At 33.8% G+C, this 26,482-nt stretch overlaps 1 protein-coding gene across 1 annotated transcript in view; it reads right to left on the bottom strand.

Moving 5' to 3' along the window:
* LOC148626664 (uncharacterized) overlaps positions 1-14,529 on the bottom strand; it is a 31,130-nt gene extending 16,601 nt beyond the window's left edge. The window contains exons 1-9 of the mRNA XM_088570829.1: positions 14,349-14,529; positions 12,069-12,135; positions 9,380-9,394; positions 7,972-8,139; positions 7,248-7,415; positions 4,666-4,850; positions 3,314-3,448; positions 1,187-1,347; positions 559-760 (exon numbers count right to left, since the gene is read on the bottom strand). Coding sequence (XP_088426955.1) covers positions 559-760; positions 1,187-1,347; positions 3,314-3,448; positions 4,666-4,850; positions 7,248-7,415; positions 7,972-8,139; positions 9,380-9,394; positions 12,069-12,105 — 1,071 coding nt within the window. The 5' untranslated portion in view covers positions 12,106-12,135; positions 14,349-14,529. The remainder of the gene's footprint in view (positions 1-558; positions 761-1,186; positions 1,348-3,313; positions 3,449-4,665; positions 4,851-7,247; positions 7,416-7,971; positions 8,140-9,379; positions 9,395-12,068; positions 12,136-14,348) is intronic.
* Between the last annotated feature and the right edge of the window lie 11,953 nt (positions 14,530-26,482).

Below are 26,482 nucleotides of genomic sequence, written 5' to 3'. Positions count from 1 at the left end.
CTACATAATTGGGAGTTGTCCGTAAAAGTACCGTCTACTTTTAATTACAATGTCATAGCCGGTGGGGGATGCGACATGTGCCATCGACCCCCCCTTTTTGAATAAAAAAAAAACTTTGTTCACATCTTAGCCTATAATTAAAGAGAAGTCATACCAGATAACCAAATAAAATTGCTTACCAGTGATCAGTTCGCACCCCCATTCAGAAAACTTTGCTATGGCCCTGAATTACCATTATTTTTTTGCGTGAATATAATGCGAGAACTTTTTCCATTCAAAATTTCTTTTTCAAAATTGTTTAATTTTTTTTGCACAACTACATGTATAACCAAAGACACAACTTCCTGTCTTTCAGTAAAATTGGTAGAGACTTTTTTTTATGAATTCTGCCTTTAGACCGAAGAACTTTTATTTAAAGATTAATAAGAAACGACGATATAACAGACTCATCTTGTACCTCAACTTTAAGATTGATTGATTAATTGTTGGGGTTTAACGTCCGAGCAGCAATATTTCAGCTATATTCAGACGATCAGCTTTAAGACGATTGGTACTTACCTCGTTCTTGGGAATAAGATCGCCCATCATCGTCGGATCAGCACCACAAGCAGACAGGAAGTCCGCAAGGGCATCTTTAACATCAGATGACAATGAAATACCTTGGTCTGATTCATTCTTGAGTTTATCAATTGCAATTTTAGCTACAACGTTAATTTGACGCTTCTTGAGTTTGTGGCAGAGTCTGGATAAACTGTCAATACTGAAATAATATGTTCAAATAAGATAGTAACCATATGTAGAAAATATAACAGGGCAAAAACAACAAATATGAGGAGTGTACTTTTTCGATAGTTTTTTCCTGCTTTACAATTTTTTTTTGAAATATTTCAAATGATAGTCTGCTTGAATAATTAAATCTGTAGTAACATTGTATGCTACGTACTCAGTCTGGTAGTTCAGGGTCCATTTTCTAATTATTAACTAGAGTAAAAATAAAATAGTTTTTTTTAATCGTACAAGGCAGTTATGTGATTGTCGGACTTTTTGGTGTTTTTCTCTATTCCTCTGGTTATTGAAACAAATAGAGTGATTTTACATTGAGGAAAAAATACATAATATCGAGTATAGACGCTAGATTAAAAAGCTCTTCTTTTGAAAAGGCTTATATGTTAAATTAAGAACTCACTTTTCGATGATTACGTCAGCAGGAGCTATTTTTAGACATTCCATTTTAAGGACATCAGGACTATATTTCATCGTTAAGTTCCACTGTTCGTTGTCCCAGTTGGTACAGTTACTTTGGTCAATCAAGGAAGAGATGTCTTTCCCCCTGGCTGCTCCTGATTGCTGAAATTTGAAGTAGCGACTTAAGTACTAGCTTTGTCAGGATCATGAAAAATCTGAAAAATGTGATACACCCAAAAAAAGGCTACATATTTTTACTTTTGTAATTAAGTTGTTTTATGGGTGTATATTATGAAATGTGTAATTATTCATTCCCATCTATCTGCTCTTAGGAGATAATCAACATTAAAAATCCAGTAGATTCTATTGTATTTGAGTGTCATTTACCGAGTTGTCTCCTTTAATTTTGAAATCTGCAGTGCATTCTATATAATTTTTATCTCATACGAGCACAGGTTATATGAAAAACCAAATATTAAACAAAATATAAAAAATAAAAATATGTAGGCGTTCCAACAATGAATCACATTTTGCATGATTCTTAGCTGGAGTGCTACTTAAGTTTTACTTTTGCTTAGAAGGGTACATGTACGTCAAAATTCATATACATGGTTATACGTCAGATATGTTTTAGAGGGTGTCCATTGAAAAGCAAGGCAGTGGGTGGCACTTGCAAATTTTGTTTTTTTTTTAAAATCCATTACAAATGCATTCGTTCTCAAAGTTGAAGAGGGAGGTTTAGCGCGCTGTACAAGCTAGATTTTACTCCCCATCTCGTTTGAAATGCCCGTAACAAGTCAAGACCATTGCGGTAACAGCTGCTCAGGTGGTGTAATATATAATTTGCCAGGTTTATTTTGGACTTGCTTTGGGTCGGATTAGTGACCGGTAATTTTGATGTTACCCTTATTGAAAGTTTTTGATTAACTAACGGTTAAAGAGAAATAAAGTACATAGAAATTACTGAAATTCATTGAAAAGGGAGACAAATCTTCATTTTGTGCCAACTTTGGTTTCTTTGTTATGAAATTTTAGAATCCTTTTCTGAGCCATTTTGTTTGCATGATATAACTTACACTGGACCAAAAATTCAGAGGGATATATAATGTATGTTGTGTCACCCATATCATAGGATTTGCTTGATTTTTTACATGGCCGTGGTGTCGTTCTACATTTCACAAAAATTACTCAGTTGCCGCTCCTCTGGTAACGGTCGAGGCATACGTATATGTATATAGAGCGATGACTTATCGGTATGGGATCAATTCGTCATGAAGGTGGTAAGGCTACTCACACGTAATTTTATGTTTTTTTTAATTATTTCTCAGACTGATTCTTTTTTTGATTGTGTGTCAATTTATAGTTTTTTTTATGTGCGCTTTCTATTGTTTTATGGTTTCATTGTCTTTTGATACATTTCTTTTTTGAGAAAGAGTTTATTTTCTATTCGGTGATACTGACATGTTTTTGACTATTTATACGACTGAATTGCATTAGAGCCAATACTAATACAGATGTCAGGGCCTGATCCAGACACTTTGAATAGGAAGGATGCAGGTGTCAGGGCCTGATCCAGACACTTTGAATAGGAAGGATGCAAGCCGGGGTTCCTCAGAAAAAGGGGAGTGCTAGAATATTATTTGCCATTTTTTGTCAATTTTACACATGAAAATGACAAATTTTCCAATAAAAAGGAGGGTTGCGAACCCCCTGCACCCTCCCTTGGATCCGCCACTGGATGTGACAGTTCCATTACTAATGTTCCAAATAGTTACCAATATTCATTCTAACAGAAACTGCCATGTTTCGTCTATAGATTTGATATTTTTATGTGAACCTCGGTAGAATTACCAAAAATAAATTAAAGGAATGACTGGTATTATTCAAGTTTATCATATCTCCAATACAATCAATGTTATCATTGTTTACATTTTACTTTTCATACCAAAGCCTTTAAACTGACAAGACTTATGCTTCCATCTCATTTGCAAATGCAATGCGAGAAAGTCTACAGCTTGTGTGGCCAACTTCTAGATATCTTTTGTATATGAGTGGGGTTATTACTGTGATTCGTTTCAATCTATGATCACAAAATATCACTGCTATTGTAAAAAAAAAAACTTCTTACCAAAAGTATTCGTCCACAATTTAAACGGTTGGATATAGCGACTTTTGTAAAACAGTCCGTTCCTCTTATTGCCTTACATAGAACTAATTTCTGATCAATTTTCATTTTGTTGTACATTTTTCTCTCAACTTTGTCCTGAAATAACAAAAAAGAAGGTATCACTTACATATGCTTAGTATTTTATATTGTATCGTGTTATTTTTCAAACGAAACAACGAAAGAAGTTAAAAAATCATTTATACGGTATGCCATTCTTATAATGAATAAATAACATAATCTACATTATTTATCATAATGTATTACAACTAAGCGAAAGCATGTCCTGCTGTAAATCAAAGCATTTATGTACTGCGTCAATTAATATCGAATAAGGAACCGAAACTTTTATGTCGCAAAATCACTCAATCATACAGAATGTTAGTAAAGTACAAGTAAGAAAAGGAACTATTGTGATAGTGTTATTGATTATACCAAGCGTTCATTTCATGATGTTCTTGTATGATAATATGAACGAATTAATTACTTCTTTGGAATTCAGATCCAAATAAAGAAAACGTAGACTCCGACTTGTTCAGAAAGCAAATCAATACGCGCATGCACGTGTTAGTAAGTTCCATAACTCGAAGCTGCCTACATGTATATAAAAATTTACATTGCTCATATGAAATAACAGTAAAAACAAAATTTAAAAAATATTATACCGTGGACTTGCTAACTCAAACTTGTGAATACAAAAATACATTGAGTAATGCTCAGTTGGCGATTCCCAAAGTTTCTCATTGAAAAGGAGGTTCACAATGGCTTCATATGATAAAAAATGTTAGAAATGTTTAATTATGTGTTGCGGCTTTAGAGAAGTCACGAATAGGAAATTGAGCCGATGACTGGACAGACGAACGGGCGAACAGCGTGAACACTATATATAAATCATACATGTATATAATGTACCTCTCTCCTGCTTTTCAAGCGGAATATAAGAATGATGTCGAGACAGTTATATGTAATATGTGATAAATACTTACCACACACACACACACACACACACACACACACACACACACACATACACACGCACAGATTGATGAAACCCTTTACATGTAATAGACATGACTTATACTGTTTTAAATATAGCAGTAAATATTGGGTTTGGGAGACAAATAAAAAAAAGACTTTCCTACCAAGTGTTATATATATAATATCGATTCTGTTTATTTTAGTGATAAGCGTCTAGAAAAAACGTCGAAGCTGCTTAGAGTGCCAACAAACAAACAACGAACGAACAAACGAACAAGTGATTTTCTACTCTCTGCGTGCTATTTAAACGGGCCCATGATACTTAAACATGTTTTTACCTTAAGAATGCCGAAGGGAACAAGGGTTATCCCAACCAACTTTTCCAGCTCCTGGGTAGTTAGATTTCTTGGATCTTCAACAAATGTTATAAATAAATCCATACCGGAGCTTCCAAGTTTGCCCCACTCCTTTAGGTAAAGTTCTAAACCATCACATGTTGCTCCATAAGCAGTTGTTTTAAACACTGTAAAATATTACTAAATAAATGTATAAATGTATAAATAAATTTTACAGAGAGTCACGTTTTATTACAATTTTTGCGCTTGTGCGATTTTAAGCATCTGAAAAAATGATGTAAGAAATAAATTTTACCACGATTGTTTCATCATGGGCTGGCCATTTATGTCGCATTATTTGACCAGCTTAAAAGGCCAGCCCATGGTAAAACAATGAATAAATGAAATGTCCACGACTTATTTCGATTTTATTAGGACAGTTATCTTGCTTTTCTATATTTTTGTAAACATTGTACTCTGTGCTTTTTATGAATATTTAAGAAAATATGGAACATAGATATCGCACTAGTTGTTTGCAGTTTTTAAGTTGCAGTGTTCTCACGAGGACATTTTACAGCATATGTACTGAAACATAAAGTTTTTACTTCATTGCGTATGCTTATTTTGGAGACGACAACCGGCAATGTGCAGGTGCTAATACAATTTTTGGGGATTTTTTCGACGCAGTCGGAATTGAGTTCGTTTTGACGTCATGTGACACCCATGATGCTTAACTGCTTAACCATGGCAACCTAACCGATGGAGCTTACACCTTTCATTTCATGAAACGAAAGTGATGGCAAATGTGTAATTCCTGGTTCCGTTGGGTAATTTTTGTTCGGAAATTTTTCAAACAAAGACAGTCTTTGAATTTCACACATAACTGAATAATTGTCATATAGTTTGAACCAATAAATAATTTATTGAAAATACGAAATATAGTACACTGTAAACCAAATAAAATATAAAAAAATAAAGAATATCTGTTTTTTCATTGAGGCTCGAAAAAATTACGGGGTTTCAATGAAAGTTAATGTTTCTGGAACATAAACATACTCGTCGTCATTATATTATTTTTATTTTTTAAGATAGTTCTTGTCTTACTGTGAGAACTAAATATTTTTTTATTTTAATTATCAGTGACGTCCGTCTGAATTTGATGTTCTGTCTAAAACACCGGAATGATACTAGCTCGTGTAAGTTTACAACTTAAAAAAAATCGTGGGAAGTAATTTACACAGACACAAGCCACGCCCATTTTAGCGCGTTCTTCTCGTATGTCAATCAAAAATTAGAATCAACTGGTCGTTTTCTTACTAAATGGCTTGAGAAAGCACTTTTAACCACAGACCCTTTTAGGATCCTATAGTACAATGGAGTAGTGAAATATGAAGAACATTTTGAAGACATCTCAATTGTGTCTTCTCAATTGTGTTTTGCAAAAACAATCCTGTACACTTTATAAAAAAGATTCAGGTATATGTATATAGAGAATGATCTATGCCAAAGCTTGCCGAGACTACGCAGACTTTTTGTATCGCGCTAGACTTCTAACAAGTAGACTTCTGGAACAGGGTTATGTTGCTACAAGATTGAAGTCATTACTAAAGAAGTTTTAAGGTCATCATGAACTCGTGGATCGTTACGATGTATCCATCTTCACCATGAAAACTGATTTGTTCAACGTGTCATAGTTTTCCTTTCCCCTTTCGACCTCCCCGGACTTGACTTTTTATGAGCAACTCGGCGGGTGTTTCTAGAAAAGCAGAGAACGCTTACCCTACCGGTGCACCTGGTCCATGCTCCCAGTTTTTAATGGAGTTCGAGTTGCTCATTTACTTACGTTTCTTTGTATGTTTGATTTTAGTTACTTTATGTTCTTTGTTCTGTATGTCTGTTTTCCGTGTCTGGTCTTTGTACCTGGATTACAATCTTTTGATTACCGCTAGAACATTGGTTCCCTTGATTACTCTTTTACAACAATATGTAATTAATCCTTAGGGTAACTGTCTTCACTTCGCTAACTCGGCATTGGTATATAATTAGTGTTGTCTTGGCTGTATCAACATCCATTCCTTTCTCACACGAACTTTGAAACCTGGCTAAACCTAACCCCGTTTGGACTTTAAGTTGGTTAAGTTTAGACAGGTTTTCGGTTCTACGGAATCAAAATACATTTAAATTGATATAATTTAACATGTCAATATTTACTGTTAGAAAAGAAGCCGTCGTTTATATTTTATCTTGAATACAAAATTTTCCTATCACCTGATCAATAAACAAAATCACAAACTTCAAACCACATCCTTTTTAACCGGACTACTTTTACTGATGGAATAATCCTGTCTACAAAAAGGCGTGTGTATTAGAGTTAATGAGAAATAAATTTATCATAGTTTTTGCCAAAAGATTAAATTATTACTGATATCTGAATATAATTATCTTATATAAAAACCTTTTGTACTATTTACGCATAACACAAACTGCGCACATTCCTTAAATATCAGAACTAAGAAGAGTCTGGTTTAGACTGGTTTTCGGATAATTTAGAATTCGGTTTAGACTGGTTTCACTGAACTACTTACGTGTGGAATTTTTCATGAAGTTGAAGTGGTCCTTTGCTTCCGTAGACAAAGCATCATAAACGCTGGCTCTAATCTTGCCTACATCGTCGTATGCCATACACACTTTAGTGTTGTCTTTAAAATACTGACAGCCTTGGCATTCTTTTGGACAGGAATATGTCACCTTGTCTAAAAATAACATTTCTCGGGCTTGATAAATAAATAATTGTTTTCTTCTGTTTACGCACATTTCTTGGTACTCGTACTGAACGCGGAAAAAAATGGGAAATTTCAGATTTGTCAGTGCGATAATTTTATTGATGATGTTATTTTTGATTGGCTTACTATTACAATATAAGAATAATACAAGAATGATAAATAAATAATTAAGGAAAGGCTGTTATATTTTTCGGTCTATGTGGAAATAACCTCAATCACGTAGTGCACACTAAACAATCTGCGTAGCAGGTTATTTTCAAGTGTACACCACGGGCATTGAGGTTATTTCAAATAGACCGAAAAAATATAACAATCATTTCTTATAATTTAATTTTAGTATCAAAATTTAAGGAATGCCAGTACGCCAGCAAAAAATATTGATGACGTCACAGTCACATTACAAAATTTGGTCTATGAAATGATGGAAAAAAATTTATCCAATCAGAAAGCGTGTTACATTTGAAATTAAGTTATTAGTGAAGGAATGTAACAAAACGAATATTCGCAATTACCATTGATCACGTACCATGAGGTGGTCTGGTGAACCCGTCAGGCATGTTCATATCTTGTTGAGGCTTTGTGACTCTTAGCTCTGGTTGTGGGTATTCAAGTTGAGGTTTCGTCGATTCTCTTTCAGGAGGCCGTTTAATGCCATCGTCGGGTAGCTTTGTCACTACCCCAATAATACAGCCAACTGAATCATGAATTAAATAACTTTGATTTTAATGAGTTTGCCACGGCCATTGTGGTGCATTTTTCCATTTTTCGATTTACCCTGTATATTTCCATTTGTTATACGGACTTCCCTTTTTGCCTATTCCTTTTTGACTATTGCCTAGATGTTATCAGTTCGTTGATTTTGTAATTACCCTTCATTCACTCTTTCAGTGTCAATTTTAAAGCCTCATGACCTTTCCTGTCTCATTTTTACCTCATGAAACCATGAAACCATGAAACTATGTAAACATGTCCGTTCCACATCATGATCAGAATCTTTAAACACAGACGTTTGAGTCTCAACTTTACATCTACACCGCTTACACAATAATGAGTTGGCAAAAGAATATACACAAATTCTTTGAGATGTGGTACCTTCTTTGATTAAAATACATACAGTTTATCATAAAATGAAGTGTGATTTTAATGACATGACTTGTTTTCACAAGTACATGTTTGTATTCTGATCAAAAGTATAGCCAATATAAAAAAATTGCTCAAAATTTTCAAAATTAGAAAAAAAGCCTCGAACAGTGTCTCACGTTCAAAGCTCTCTATATACGCTGTCGACGATCAAAATTCCAAATAAAAAAGATCTGATAAGGTCAGGTAAATGTGAACGGGCTAATCTTTGGTTTGACCATTCGATATTTGTTGGAAGTGTTATTCAAGAATATTAAGTAACTGTCTTTGTAAGAATCATGCAAAATCTGAAAAATGTGATACACCTCAAAAAAGGCTACATATTTTTATTTCTGTAACTAGATTGTTTTATGGGTCTATACTATGAAATGTGTAATTATTCATTCAAATCTGCTTGCTCTTATTAGATAATCCACATTGAAAATCCAGTAGATTCTACTGTAAATGAGTGCCATTTACAGAGTATTCTTCCTTAATTTTGAAATCTACAGTGCATTCTATATAATTTTTATCTCCTAAGAGCACGGGTTATATAGCAAACCACATGTTAATATCTGTTTACTATGACATTTCAAACAAAATATCAAAAATAAAAATATGTAGGCTTTTCCCCATGAATCACATTTTGCCTGACCCTTAGCTGGAGCCGTACTTAAAAAGTCTTGCCTGCAGGAATATCTATATATAATGTAAATTGGTAAAGGCAATATAATACTAGTATATACACACTTCCGAGTGGCAAAATGCACAAATACGATCTAATGCAACCTTATATGAATTATTACAATTCTTACCTTGTACGAGGAGAACTATAAAAGAAATTAAAATTACATTAATTTGATAATTTGACAACTCACTTTTACTTTTTTGAGAAATTCTTACTCTTTTGGAGCATAGTCGTAGATTATAAATATTTTTTAGTATTTGTATCATTTTAATGGTGATGTAAAAGAAACAAAAATACTGATGAGGCATGGACCATTTTCATCATTATTCAGACCATAAATATACTCTAAAGAAAGTCACCCATTACTATAATGAACGATGACACGACTCACAATTCTACGTATGATTCATCAGTTAATTTTAATATGGATACATTTGACTGGTTTATACAACAACATACTGCGCAGAATATTTCTTGCCAGTTCATTGTAATTTGAACGAGTTATTATGTCTTATTATAGCTTTCCTGACCTGTTAATGTGACCTAATTATGACGTTCGGATAGGTCCAATGTGACTGTCTGAAAAAGGCCATGAGCTGATATTTTTTATCCAGGTGGAGTTGTTGTCTCTTGGGCGTATTCACCATATCCATCCTCGTTACAAGTAAACATGAACAGGTTCAAGTGTATGTTAATTTCAGTTTATGAATTTAATTTCCTGTTTACATGCTATAGAAATGAGTGTTTAGCAAATGTATTGTTTCTAAAACTTCGTGTACACGTTGACTAATAAAACAAGCAACCATTTTTAAAACTGATTAATAAATGCATTAAGAAATGTGTTTTAAAGTCCCCAATATTGTTAGCGACTTCTTGCACTCGTAATTTCTGTATTTAATATTAGCATATGATTTGCATAAATTTTTAGTTATACGCCACATAATTCTGCAGATCTTCGCCGTGTTTACCACCACAGCGTCGTAGTTCTAGCTTTATACGAGATTAAAAAAAAGTACCTCTTAAATATCATACACGCGTGTTCTACGGGTGTTTCTTGATTGTTCCAGGAAGTTTATATGAAATGATTGTTAGCTTTGAATATTACCCAGTTTCCGATTGAGGCACTGAGACTCGTTACTATAGAATCATTGCGTAAGGTTTTCCATATTGGCTTAATTATTGGCTCGAGGCCAGCCATATTGGACTAAGGCGTAGCTATTATACCTTTATTGACTAACTAGTCTAATACGCTAGTCCAATATGGATTTTAACCTGTCCATTATGATGTATTGGACGGGTAAAAGCCGTATTGGACGGCTACAGCCCGTATTGGCGCACTTTTGTATTTTGTATTGTATTGGCAGTTTTGATCATATTTAGGCCAATGTTCGAACGTTAGTCAATAAAAGACTATATAGGTCATATACATTAGCACGCCTCGATATTTATGAATATTCATTGCCAGCTGCCTAATCTTGGTTCCTAAACTGGTTCTCTGGTCAATATCATAAGCGACCCAAAGATCGCTACAACGTACTTTTTTTCAAACATATCATACACATGTCTATGCGTGTTTATTGATTGTATTAGAATGTGAAGAATACGTTAAAAGATAAAATGATCGGTTAGCGTTGAATTTATGTAATATTACCCAGTTTCTGATTTAAACACAGGCGTTCGTTACAATTGATTATATAAAGGTCATGTATATTATCAGCACACCGATGTCTATATATAGCCATTATCAGTAATGTTGTTTAATCTTGTTTCGGTCGATTAAAAACCTTCGGGTCATAAAGGTTATGAAAGAGTACGCAATAATATCAAGGGAACCAAGATTTTAGCGGAAGTCACCCGATTTGTACCATTTCGGATTTTGAAAGTAAGCCAAAATCAGCGGAAGTGAATATTTGACGATTAGCGACTTTGAAGACTTCAGCCTTTGATTTTATGATGTACCAGTCAAACGTCTTGGGCTAGCACAGTCTTCCTTGGACCATTAATACTGACATTGGACATATCACTGGCCCATTATGGAAAACCTCATTTATGAATTCTATAGTAAAGATAACTTCAAGAGACGCCCCTGTGAATGACATCAGAATCATCTATATAAAACCTTTGAATAAAATTGGCTTTTGTTACTACGCAGTGTCACCTTCGGGTTAATGTACTCAAATTGTAATACAACTGTTTATTTATTAGGTACAATGACACGCAATTTCTTGGGCGTTACCCAGCTGGTCAAGATTTAACCATTGTTTATGACACTTTAGTTAAATACCCATGTTTCCCTCAAATTAAATCACCCAAAACTTTTAATGTAAAATTAATACGTAAAATGTGTTATAAAAATAGCAACAAAGCGTGACTAAATTCGAAATGACAAATACGGGGAAGTTTGACAGGTTTAAAATTTTATATCAGAATGAATATATTGATTAAGGACACGAACTTTACAACAAATGACTTTTACACAGTACTTGTGTGGGAAAAACTTACCATTCTGTGGTGTACGGAGGGATATGGAATGATTGACATACAAATGTATTTAGTTTAATTGAAAATAACTTTGATAATGTAAATACTTAATAATAAATAGACAATGGGGATATTTTTGGGATGGGGATTTTTCTATGGGGAATAGGGATGGGGACAATGTGAAATGGGGAAGGGGGATGGTATATGCTGCATACCATACAACAACTGTACACAAAGGTAAAAGTCACTTCCTTGCTATAAAGGTTTCTTAACAAATATAATGATGAAGAATATCATAGAGATGCCTTTCAGAGACAAATAAAAGCTTAACTTACCAAATTTCACAAGCCATATTTTCCTCTGGAATCCCATGAAGATTTTATTCTAGGGCAGGAAGAACACCTAAACAAAATTACGAAACTGATAAATAACAAACACACAAACCCAAACAAGTAAAGCAAAGAAACAATCAGAATAATAAAAAAAATCTATATAATACACACATTATGACAATTAACATTGGTTAAAGTATCATCATGTCAGTAAATGTATTACTTTGATTTAGTCCTGTGCCTTCATCATATTTTTTGTAAACAACTTTCTTTATTTATTGTGATTTAAGTGCCAGTTCCTGTAAGAATTATGCAATAGGTAAAACATGGTATGAAAGAAACCATCATCTTGATAGTGCAATTTGACTATTTGAACAATCAGAATCAAGGAAAACAGACAAGATTTTCCATATCATGCTGGCCAACAAAGTTACAATTTCATTGAAATGCACTGGAAATGAACATTTCAAGGGCAGATAATTCTGTCAAAAACCTCATTTTTCTAAGATTCGATTGAAAAATTTCTGCGCAAAGCCAGTGATGCAGAGATCAGATAATGGTCTTATCAAACAGAGAAAGTATCCTTGAGTGATATTACATTGTCAGAAATTGTCACATCAATGGGGTTTAGTCATAAATGTTTCTGATTTTTCCCATTTTGCCTGATTCTTACAAACACTTACACTTAAATATTGTGACAAAGTTTAAAATATAGCTTTCTTCACTCTATTATCAACATTTTTGTTCTTTATTTAATTTTTGTTTGATCCTTTTATTAAAACGTTTGGTAAAAGGATTTTACATTCCATTTTTTTCCTTGTATTTGTAGTGTTTTGTAAGGCGAGTAAAAACATATCTCATATTGGTTTTGTCAAACTTTTAAATGATCCCAGTCGGACTTAAGGTTCAAAATCTTCGAAAACGGGAAGCTTTGTTTTCCTACCGACATGTACAAACGCTGATAACAAAATTCATGTTTTGCAACAAAACTTTTTGAGGGAGGTATTCAGATTTCCAAATATCTCATTGGTATTGCTGATTGCATTTGAGATTCATCTCAGTATTCTTAAATTACGATTTATTAAAAACTATTCATATAACTTTCATTTTAAATACATCATGTGAAATGAGAACCATATACATAGAAAGATGTGAATCCAAAACTAAATTGGATACAAGAAATTCTTAAAACAAACAAAACATATTGAAAATTCGATCGGGAAGTTCCAACAGAGGCAATACGAGGAGTGAAGCCTTAGTAGTTCTTTATTTTTTAAATGCTGCAAATTTAGGTAAAAATTTTATAATATCAATCGGGTCAATCAAATCTGATTACCAGGTTGATATAAACTTTATCAATTTTAAAGGACCAAGTATGTATTATGTGTTATTATTTTATACAGCCTCCCTACCGACAAAATGTATTACACAATTATTTAATTGGTCGAAATATAAAAAAAAATAGTTCAGACGTTGTCAGGAATACAGTTCTAGTTTGCTATGTGACTTATCCTGATGACATAAGGAGACGTTAAGACGGACACTAACTCTACCGGATCTTTACATTGCTCAAACATGCGATGATAATTATGCTAATGTTTTAAATTTTCGAGTTTTATTACTACTTTTTATATTTTTTCTTAAATGAACGAGAAAATGTACGGAAAAGTGTTGACGTTAAGTGTTAAACACAATCTACTGTCTACTCGAACACGCTATGACTCGAGGAATCAGTTCTAACCCATCAACTGTTCTGTCAAATAGAGATACTCTTGAATTATCAAATTATAGCATTGCCTTGTTCAGGAATTATCTTGGTCTATAATTTGTAGGAATTGGGCCGACCTAGCATTGCCTAGAATCCTTAAGATTCGTCTGACTAAAACCGTTGTGACTGAATAGTTCAAAACTCTAGGATCATTATCCCGACAATTTATGACATTTCTAAAAAGAGGTTAAGAGTGATTGCTTGTGTATAAAAATAATATAGTCGATGAGGATTGGCGACCATTATGGATTTTCATGTCCTAATCAATATTCATAATAGCGTTGCATAATCAAACACAAATGCAAATGTCTTCTTTATGTCTTATTTTGTTTTAATGGAATCTCATTACAGCTTCAAATACTCAAAGAAAGCCGCACAGTTTTCTTTATTATAGACCCATTGCTATGCCTTAAAAATAAATAAAATCAAATGAAACAAAACTAAACCCGTTACCATTTTAAGTGTTTTTATAAGATAAAATCATTTTCTTTGACTCAAAACGAAATTGTTCCTACCTTGATGGCTAAGGTATCCTTGATTGCTATGAAGTACACTCGATATTTTTTTTTATAAATCAATACGGCTGCGGTTAATGTTAATAAAAACTGACAGGAAAATCAAATATATAAACACAGCAGTTTATTCAGAGAGTCGGAAAAAAAATCACTAAGACCCACAGGTTGGAAATCGTTTTTATTGGTGTGAAAAAAGGCTTTCAGTATTTAGACGCATGACTAATTATCAATGGATAAAATTCAGGCAAAACTCCACCTGCTTTATTTATAGCCGTTATTTAAGAGAAATTAACTCGGAAGTAATTGCAGTTTTTAAATTCTAAACGAAAATAGGTGAAATACTTCGATCATTATATGTTCCAAAAAATCAAAACAACTTCACATATTGATAATAAAGATTTACCAAAAATAGAAGGTGCCTGAATAATGATAATCAGTAAATAATAGTCTTTTGCTGATGATATTACATGTATTTTTGAAGGAGAACATTTTATAAATAAAAAAGACTTTCTCCTCAACGACAGGATTTTTTTACGCAAGTTCAATGGAGAATGGATTTTCTGTTCTCCAACACGATGTTCCTAATGTTTACCAAACCAATACTTACAAGTTGCACTCAATTAGTTTTGATTTGTGGAAAAACAGAGACTACATGTATACCTTTCCAGTTTTAACTTAAATTGAAGGTATAAAATATATACATTTGAAACGAGACATTTCTGATCTCAACCTGCTAGCAATTAAGGAGGTAGACCTAGGGTAAGGGAAATAACTCTTTCAATCAGTGATATATTTGTATCATATTCAATTTTACCAAAGACTTTCCTTTGAAACAGAATGAAATCAGTCCGAGTTACTTTGATGCTTACATAAGATTGATGTGAAGTTGTGAATACAAACGCTACAATGATTTGTAACAGTTGTGTCCCTTACCCTAGGTCTACCTCCTTAAATGAAATTATTGTTTGGGTGTATTGTTAATTTTTTCCTAACGAGTGACAGGAGACAAACATAATCATTAAAAATGTAGATATGTCTTCCCCGTATTCTAAATAAAACCTTTTACGAAAACAAAATATGACAATATGCAGTTTCATTTTAAGTACTAGCTTTTGTAAGAATCATGCAAAATCTTAAAAATGTGATACATCCCCAAAAAGGCTACATATCTTTATTTTTGTTAATAAGCTGTTTTATAGGTCTCTATTATAAAATGTGTAATTATTCATTCCAATCTGTCTGTTTTTAGAAGATCATCAACATGAAAAATCTAATAGATTCTTTTGTATTTCAGTGTCATTTACAGAGCTATTTCCCTTATTTTTGAAATCTACAGTACATTCTACATAATTTTTATCTCTTAAGTACATGGGTTTTATGAAAAACCGAATGTAAATTTCCGTTTACTATGGCAATTCAAACAAAATATCAAAAATAAAAATATGTAGGCTTTTCACTCATGAATCACATTTTGCATGATTCTTAACTGGAGTGTTTTTTTTTAATTCACGAATATTTTCCTTCAAATTCCCCAAGTAATTATTATGTTTAAGACCAAGTAACGTCTCAATGTAGTATGTAAACTATTAGTTTCAATGCGACCTAAAATGGGTTTTGTCATCCACCCAATTCACACTATAATATGTTTAAATGTGTACGATACTTGGCCCAGTTTCAGTATAGATAATGCAGGCAATTGTATATGTGAATAGATACTTCCCGATGAAGTCACGATTTTAAAAAAGAATAGATGGTGTCGTGGAAGTGGTTCATTAATATGTTGATGACAGCATAGATTGAATATTTATTGGAAAGGAGGATGATGTTGTAAATTGTGACTATTTTATTATTATTTATTTATCTGAGATGAAATAAATCATATTTAATTGACGAGTCTCAACAATACAGGCTTTGATATTTAATATCTGCATCTATCGTCTAACTCTCTACAAGAAGATGAGAAATCACAATTTAAGAATTGTTGCTCCAAGCCTACAAGACCAGGTCTTATTAGTCTAGAAGTCTAGAATCAACTAGATACAAGCTTGTTCGAAACAGTAATCAAGGAAACCAAGGTTATAGCGGTAATCAAAAGAATGTAATCCAGGGACAAAGACAGGCATACACAACAAAGAACATAAAGTAACTAAAATCATACATACAAAGTAACAAACGCAAATGAGTAACTCGGACTAAAAACTGGAACCATGGACCAGGTGCACTGGTAGGATAAGCGTCATCCGCTTTTCTAGAAACACCCACAGAGTTGCTCATAAAAAGTCAAGTCGAGGGTAGACGAAAGAGGAAAGAAAAACTATGACAAGTTGAACAAATCAGTTTTCATGGCGCAGATGGATACACCGTAACGATCCACGAGTTCATGATGACGACCCTAAAACTTCTGTAGTGATGACTTCAATCTTGTAGCAACATAACCATGTTTCAGAAGACTATTTGTTAAAATTCTAGTGCGATACAAATAGTCTGCGTTGTTTCGGCAATCTCTGGCGTAACGCATGAGTTGTGATATGAACACTCCATACGCAGGTGCTGAAGGGATGTTGCCACAGATGAAAGGAAAGTTAACAATTCTGAATGAAAAATCGAAATTAGTTATACCCGATTCTATACACAATATATTTTTTCAACACGTGAGACAAATCGTAAGATTTATTAGCAATCTCCAGTTTTTGACTCAGAAAGAGGGATCGGTAAAAAAAGTTTTGTTCGAAGGCAGTCATGCCGAATCTTTATTTTTCGCAAATTCATTCTGCACAAATCACGAGGAGTCGAACCGATCTTAATTTGTTTCTCTTTTTCATTTTATGAAGTATTTAATAAAAATCTATAAAATATCCGATTTCACAGAATGATCTGCTCAGATAATAAAAAAAGAACATAAAATCAAACATTTTAAAACCATGGTATGTAAACAAATAAAATAAATGTATTCATAGTAAGGCTTAAAAAACATAACAGAAGCTTGATACCAATTCTTTTAATCTGGACAAATCTATATTTTACCTTATGAATCTGGTAAGTTTGAAGTGTTAGTCTCTGTAAGAATCAGGCAGTAGATGAAACATGGTATAAAAACCCTGCATTAAAAAAATATTTTGACCATTTGCACTATCAGAAATAGTCCAAGGGCTGGGAGGGTCCACCGTGCACCCCCTCCACTCATCAACTTCATGGTGATTTTTAGGTACCTTCATACCTCCCACTACCGAATCAATTTGTCGCCAAAGATTATTCTCGGAATCTTTTTCAGTGTAAGCCTATATTTGTACCCCTCTGGGTCAAAAAGCCAAGATTTTTAAGACTTTATTGTTTGAGAGTCTTAGCCTTCCTAGGATAGCATATATGAATAACTAAAAACATACATGTATCATCGTATAGCCAAATTTCTCAGATTTACAATAGTACGATGAAGGTTGCGGTAACACTTAGGGTTTTGCGTTAAAGTGCTAAAAATGTATCCCTACCCCGCCGAAAAATCGCTTAAATTGATATATTTTTCAGTGTCAAAACCCCTAGAGTATTAATGCTTCAGCAAAAAAATGGCTTATTCGGTATTTTCTTCTTAGTATTATCACAATTTATACTTCTGGGATTCTTTTGATAAATTTTGGCGATTTCATAGAATTTATAAAAAATGCGAAAAAATGGGATTTTCGATTTTTCGGTCAAAAGTCATATAAATTCGACTCTAGAAGTTATTACTCAACTAAAACGCCTCAAATTTGGTATTATTTGATAGATAATTTTTTTGACTAAGAAGTAAAAATCATAAAGTCTAAACACCTCGGCTGGAGAATTTTTTTAACAGCGAAAGGTTTATATGGTCTTAAAGTTCTATCTGAGCATGTCATTTTCATCTAAATGATGCAAGATGCAAGATCTAAATGATTCTGTTTTTGGATGATCTTTTATTCATTCGTTATTCCGCATTTTGGAACAAAGCAATGTGAAATTCTTTTATTTTCAGGGAAACTAACTGTTCAAAGAACAGTAACGTTTGTTGAAAGAGTAATCAAGGAAACAAAGGTTATAGCAGTAATCAAAAGAATGTAATCTAGGGACAAAGACCAGACATGGAAAACAGACATACGCAACAAAGAACATAAAGTAACTGAAATCATACCTACAAAGTAACAAAATTAAATGAGCAACTCGGACTCCATTAAAATCTGGGAGCATGGACCAGGTGCACCGGTAGGGTAAGCGTCCTATGCTTTTCTAGAAACACTCGCCGAGTTGCTCATAAAAAGTGAAGTCCGGGGTAGACAAACGAGGGAAGGAAAACTATGACCCGTTGAATAAATCAGTTTTCATGGTGCTGATGGATACACCATAACAATCCACGAGTTCATGATAACGACCATAAAACTTCTGCAGTGATGATTTCAATCTTGTAGCAACATAACCCTGTTCCAGAAGCCTATTTGTTAGAATTCTAGCGCGATACAAAAAGTCTGCGTAGTTTCGGCAAGCTCTAGCATAACGTTTGAGTTGTGATATGAACACTCCATACGCAGGAGCCGAAGAGATGTTGTCACAAATGAAAGGAAAGTTGACAATTCTTAATGAAAAGTCATCACGTTTGTCGTAAAGTTTGGTCAATAGTTTTCCTTTACCATCGATTTCTAAGTGTAGGTCAAGATATGAGGCTGACTTCACAGTGTCTGTAGTATCCTTTATCTCAAGTTCTTTAGGGTAGATGCGGTGTATCAAATCCCCGAAATTAGGATTGTTTAAAGATAATACGTCATCTATATAGCGGAAACTGAGATTGAAGTATCTAGCAAAACGATATTCTTTCTTTCTGATCAGATCAGCTATAAAGTCAGCCTCATAAGAGTGAAGGAATAGGTCAGCCAGTAAAGGAGCACAATTTGTTCCCATTGGAATGCCGACCGTTTGTTAAAAAACACGTCCACCACACTGGACAAATATGTTGTCAATTAAAAATTCCAGCATTTTGTAAGCATCTTCCTCTGTATATTTGGAAGATGATTTGGAATTATTTCTTACAAAGTATGAGGAATCTCTACCAAGAACTATATATTTGTATCTAGATGTACCATCTTGTTTGAAAAAACAGCGATGTATAATGTTTTTAAGTCGGGATTTTAACTGAGTATGGAGAATAGAAGTATACAGTGTTGAAAAATCATAGGTTTTAATGCTATTATATTCAGATAATAGTCCTGAACTGATTGTCTCCAAAAGATCTTTCGAATTTTTCAGGATCCACATTGAATTAATACCACTACGGGAGTAACAAGTGGTGTGGTAGGACTGTAGACCCTCTTTGACAGTTGTGAGTATAGAAGTTAAAAGTTTTGAAAGAGGTTTGTTGGTACATTTTGCAGATCCAGCTATGAAACGTTGTTTGTATGGATTCTTGTGAAATTTAGGAATCCAGTACATAGACGGTAAATCACAATCATCGTCCTTGGTAGAGAGACCAAAAGAGGATAGCACAGATTTATGATTTTCCACAATCTCTTCTTTGAAGAGAGTGGTAGCAGTGTAGGTCTTATCACTGCTATTATTTTCTACGTCTACCTCTGATAATAAACATTGAATATAAAACGTTTTGCAGACAAAAACAATGTTGTTTTGGGCTTTGTCTGCTGGTACGACAACATGTTTGTCATGTATAGTAGACAATGTTTTAGCTACATCGGGGTCTTTGAAAACTGATGTAGCCTTGGCACTCATTGACCTACTTAAAACTTTCATTCGTTTCAAAATTAAAGACCTCACGGCCTTTAACCACTCTGACAGAGAATCAATGTCTTCTTGTTCTCGTTCTATCCATTTTCTTGCATAGTCCTCGACGGCATCCATAAGAACTTTAAAGTTATAATTCCAATTTATGGAGCGTAGTTCACGGTACTTGGGACCTTTAGAAAGGATATTACGCAGAGATTCGTTTTCGATAATGGTTAAATCTCCCGTAACGACGTGACCAGAAGGACATATTTGAATGGAGAGGTTTTGCAAGAACAGTCAGGTGGTTTAGCTTTGAAGTCCTCAATCTTGAGGTTCTGCAATAGCCTTATATAGTTGAAAATTTTGGATGCGATGGGTGAAGTATAGGAGTATGAAATAATTGGTATGGATCTGTCTTTGAAATATGGGGGTATTTTGTTGGTAACGTTTTTGTGATGGAGTATGTTAGCCAAATTAATTGCATCTATACCTTTGTTGACAAACGGTAGTGGAAGAAATGATCGTTTTTCTTCATCTTGACTTTTCACACAAACTGGTTTAAAGAGTCTGTGGAAACCAATATCCAAAATGATGGCAACAAGTCTGTATAATGATGAGGTGGGGTCAGAAACATGAGTGTCAAGTCTTGTTTTGTAAAGGGAGTGTATTAGAGTGAGAGGTATAGAATAAAGTTTGGTTCTAATGTGATGAAGTCCAAGAGGTTTTTGTATGAAAGGAGACCATGTTGAGTATATTTTAAATACGACTTCCACCTATAGTGCACATCTTTCTGGATTCCTTGGTCCATAGGATACATTTAATGTAAGGGTGAGGGAATCTTATGATACAGTGGTAATGTCTTAAATTGACTTTTCTAGAGGATAAAATTTAAAGTAATGAACTTGACTGTTTATCAGCTTACTTGGAACAACTCTCATCAATAATGTTTAATATCATACACTGTAAACGTATTCATTTTCGCGGTGTACTAATTTTCGGTATTTTCGGTTACAAAATATGTACCCATGAAACAGATTTGTAAACACTATATATCGCTAGCCATTTTTTGACACCGCAAAAATCAATACCCAAGAATATAATCATTTAACAGAATGCGCGAAAATTAGCAATCGCTAAAATTTATACGTTTACAGTATACATGTACTACAGTGTAGTGCCATCAGTACACATCCGTCATTGTCTTTCGTCGACACCGTTATATTTTTTTCTATTTTATGACACTGAAGTCATTGGTACCAAAATGACATTGGATAACTTGTTGAAGAATTGTGTCGGATTTGATGATCAAACGTAGATCATGATATTCATTTCAAGGACGAGATTGGTAAAAATGGAAATGAGAGACGGACACTTAAATGATAATAAGATGATGGGTAACGAACGAAAAATTAAAGGTCTATCCCGTCCCAATCATAGGTTGCAAGATCATGGTAGTTTCATACAGATACGTTCTTTACATTGTCACGTTAGTGGGACGTAGGTAGCGTACGCCTCTAAAGGCGAGAAAGTTTATCTCAGGAATCATTCAGAATATAAAGGAGGTGGATATTACTTCATCAATGTACATAGCCAGTCAATCTTCTGTGGATGGTTATTACATTGATTCGAATATAAACAATCTTCTTGTGAAACAAACAAAAATGAAGATGCACCCAACAAATCATGTGTCAAAAATAATCTTCTTTTTATGTGTTAAAAAATTGAAGTAATGTCGAGAAACCTTAACGCTGTGGATCTAGACCTACCTGGGATATATATACTCGTATAACATGTATAATGACATATCAAATATGCATGAAATTATCTTTGCTCCATTACTAGTGATATTTGAATTGCCACAAGAACCTGGCGAGTTATATGAGCAATTGTGTTAGGGACTGCATAGATTCTTATATTGGTCTAAAAGGGGCATATTTTGGTCTTCATATACCCCCCTAAGTGAGTTGCGTAATTTATTTAGAGCCGGGTTTTTGATCAGGCCACATTCGACTAGTCCTACTATTTACCTTTTGTATGCATATTAGGGTATAAAGTGACCGGGGCGTCCGTCTCTCTGTCTGTCATTCATTACCCCCATCTTTTACGAAGAAGAGTAGCCATCTCTTATCAGTGTCTCCACTAAAAGGTACATGTAATCAAATGGGAAAGTGGGGGATGGGTTTTCAAGTTAGTGAGCAATGCTTACTGTTTTTCTTGGTTTATTTCTGTATTCGTTAGAAAGGAAAATTATGCGCATTTGTAGGGCATGTCTCTACGCATTCTTAATCTTTTGTAATATTGAATACTGTTTTTCAATATAATAAGAGTTTCGATGCCCAGTTCCTGAAATATAGTTTGAGACAAAACCCAGATTATCATTCATTGAAGCCTATGGGATGCCTTGAGTTGTTTTAAATCCCTGTTTTGTTTGGTTGTTGTTTTCTTGCCGCTTACCCTGTTTCCACTTTTCCTCTACCATACATACACTGGTAATAACCACAGAATCTACTTACTCGGTAAATCATTCGAGTAAAATTATAGTGGCATGGAACATCAAGGAAACACGAGTATGTGGTTCAACTAGAACGATCTGCAATGAAAATTTAAAGAAAACCTTTCCAAGTAATCAAACTTTAATGAACACTACTAAAGCCGAAATCAAATACAAGTATCTTGGTATATTTATTTATCCAGTATACAGTGAAGACACAAGTTCACGTGGGAAAGACAAAATGGAGTAGCACAGGGGAAGAAAACGGAAATGAATGCTTATATAGTATCCAAAATGAGTTGTATACGATTTGCAGAATTGGATGATACTCAGTCAGTTTTATCATTTGACGGATTGACGAAATCAAATGAAAAAAGAATAAGTAAGCGGTATCCGATTAGGACCTGACCAATTTATATAGTAGGCATACTAGTATTAGAGATTCATGGTAGAAAGATTTTATGTATATTCATCTCACGTTTCAGCAAGTGTTCTAATATGACGTCTTTCAAAGTCCTTGAGACCACAACCGTGATTAATATTCGATTGCCATATCAGCATGAGCTAAAATAGGCGTGGTTTGTGCCCGTGTATATTAGCCCCGCTTATTCTTTAATCGGATATGACTAGGATGTGTATGAGCTATCAATACATTTTCAGTCAATCCAGTAGTGTGAAGAAACGCCTAATTCGCATTTAGTAAAACATACTTTTGTGATCTTTTTGGAAATAGTCTTAGAGTAAGTAGAAAAAAATCAAAAAATTGTCTTATCTTAGGCAAGTTGATTACACGATTTATTTAATACATATCTGTACACACTTCGAACTGAAAAAGTACAAACAACTAAAGCAAAACGTATGATCGTATTAGGTCTAAAAATAGGGAAAAAAACATCACAACTTCCATATTAGAATCGAAATGAATTACGGAAACTCCATTTTTCATTGTTTTTAATCACGGGAGGGCTATTCATGTCGATATTTAGCCACATGCTTTTGTTCATGGTATAACAATGCGACATACATTGCCAGCCCGTTGTAAAACAATGATAAAATTTATTTTTTTTGTCTTAGTCATTTTAATTTTTCCTGATCCTATATAAAACGAAATCGATTTCAAATTTCACATCTTAATGTTATATGTTATTAAACGAAATATTGTCACTTATAAAGAAAAAAACCCCCAAAATTTGCAAAACGTATCAACAGTACACAAATATTCTAATACTAAGCTGAGACTTGTAATGTTTCACAATGACGTATGTACAGACAATTTATAATATATAATATGTTTCTTGTCTTACCTTTTCAACTTATAATGTATTGACTTTTTCATTTTACAGTAGTTTAACGACATGAGACTAATTACAGGACAATATGAAAAGGTCAATCGTAGTTCAATGTTCTTTTTGTCATAAATCATCAATTATGGGTAAACAACAGTTACTCCAGTATCAGTGTTTTGTTGAAAATTGCTACATTTCAGGATGCTGTCATAAGAAGTAGCATTGGTTTTCCCCTACGAAAAGTTAGTAATGTAGATAATAAAATAAGTTACAATTACATGATAAAAATAATAATAATAATAAAAAACAAAACAGAAAAAAAAACCCAAAAAACCAAAGCATTAGTTAAATTAAGTCCCACAAAAGAGGAGTGACATCATGTGCTCCGGAATGATAAGCATTTCAAGCTATGATGGTACCACCTGCAACAGTCTTACTACAATAATAAAGCTCTCCGACACTCTGTTAAGAAATTGTAAGAAAGATATTCCATCGAGAACATTGAAGCAATTTGTACTTGGATGACTGCCTTTAATAAACAAAGTTTTACTTTCTAATAAAAGTAAAAGGTATGGAAAAAGGGTAAAATTAGTCGAAATAGACAAATTAAATATCGATGAACTTAAATTACCATAGCACATATGGCAATACAAACTTTGAACGTTGATCAGTTAATTTTGCAACCAGATAACAATAAATCACACGGAAATCAATTGAGATAAAGGATACTATAGACACTGTGAAGTCAACCTCATATCTTGATCTACACATACAGATCGACGGTAAAGAAAACCTATTGACAAACTATACCACAAACGCGATGGATTTTCATTCCGTATTGTCAACTTTCCTTTCATCTGTTGCAACATCCTTTCAGCACCTGCGTCTGGAGTTTTCATATCACAACTCGTACATTTTGCCAGAGCTTGCAGTAACTACACTGACTTTTTACAAATTGGCTGGAACAGGATTATGTTGCTACAAGATTGAAGTTTTCACTACAGAAGTTTTATGGTCGTCATCATGATCTCATGGATCGTTACGGTGTATCCATCTGCACCATGAAAACTGTTTCGTTCAACGTGCCATAGTTTTCCTTTCCTCTCTCGTCTTATTGTCAGAATGATTGTTTTTTGACATGCATGTTTCATATTTCTAATATATCTTGCCCGAATCTTACAAAAACTTCTTTTTATTTATGCAAATCAAATCCTCAACTCTTTGTATTGGGTTAATAACATATTGCATTTTTATTTAATAACGTAAGCACATGATGTTAAAACCCGTACTCGATCTTGATAAATGTGTCTTTGTAGCATTCAAACAAATAGTAAACACGCCTCACAAACAGTTTAATCACACCCATAGCGGTCGCCAAGCTAGAAAAATATTTAACGTTATTTGGTCGTTGACAATGTTGTGAAATTTAGTCTTAAATCGTGATGTTTTGATATATCTAATCACAATAAGCCTTCTATTTCTTTTAGCAATGTGAGTATGAAATCAAAAGTAATCATTCAGAAACAAAAATTAACTTCCATTCTATGTAAGAATCAGGCAGTGGATGATTCATGGTAAAAAAACAATGTTCCATGAGATCTGATAGAAATGTTTTATTAATAGTAGATATGACATTCATTCCCTTTTTAAGTGTCAGTGATCCGAGGTGTAATTAATACGAAATACTTTGCAATATCATCATCAAAGACAGGAAACTCACTCAGAAATGGAAAACAGACATACACAACAAAGAACATAAAGTAACTAAAATCATACATACAAAGTAACAAAATTAAATGAGCAACTCAGACTCCACTAAAAACTGGGAGCATGGACCAGGTGAACCGGTAGGGTAAGCGTCCTCTGCTTTTCTAGAAACACCCGCCGAGTTGCTCATAAAAAGTCAAGTCAAACGAGGAAAGGAAAACTATGACCCGTTGAATAAATCAGTTTTCATGGTGCTGATGGATACACCATAACGATTCACGAGTTCATGATAACGACCATAAAAATTCTGTAGTGATGACTTCAATCTTGTAGCAACATAACCCTGTTCCAGAAGCCTATGTTTTTTAGAGTTCTAGTGCGATACAAAAAGTCTGCGTAGTTTCGACAAGCTCTGGCATAACGTATGAGTTGTGATATGAACACTCCATACGCAGGAGCCGAAGGGATGTTGCCACAGATGAAAGGAAAGTTGACAATTCTGAATGAAAAGTCATCACGTTTGTCGTAAAGATTGGTCAATAGTTTTCCTTTACCATCGATTTCTAAGTGTAGGTCAAGATATGAGGCTGACTTCACAGTGTCTGTAGTATCCTTCATCTCAAGTTCTTTTGGGTAGATGCGATATATCAAATCCCCGAAATTAGGGTTATTTAAAGATAATACGTCATCTACATAGCGGAAACTGAGATTGAAGGATCTAGCAAAACGATATTCTTTCTTTCTGATCAGATCAGCTATAAAGTCAGCCTCATAAGAGTGAAGGAATAGGTCAGCAAGTAAAGGAGCACAATTTGTTCCCATTGGAATGCCGACCGTTTGTTGAAAAACACGTCCACCAAACTGGACAAATATGTTGTCAATTAAAAATTCCAGCATTTTGTAAACATCTTCCTCTGTATATTTGGAAA

Source organism: Perna viridis, chromosome 2 (assembly GCF_037379345.1).
Source record: "Perna viridis isolate PV_CMFRI_1.1 ecotype Kerala chromosome 2, ASM3737934v1, whole genome shotgun sequence".
Lineage (NCBI taxonomy): Eukaryota > Metazoa > Mollusca > Bivalvia > Mytilida > Mytilidae > Perna > Perna viridis.
This window is presented reverse-complemented; position numbering and strand designations above follow the sequence as displayed.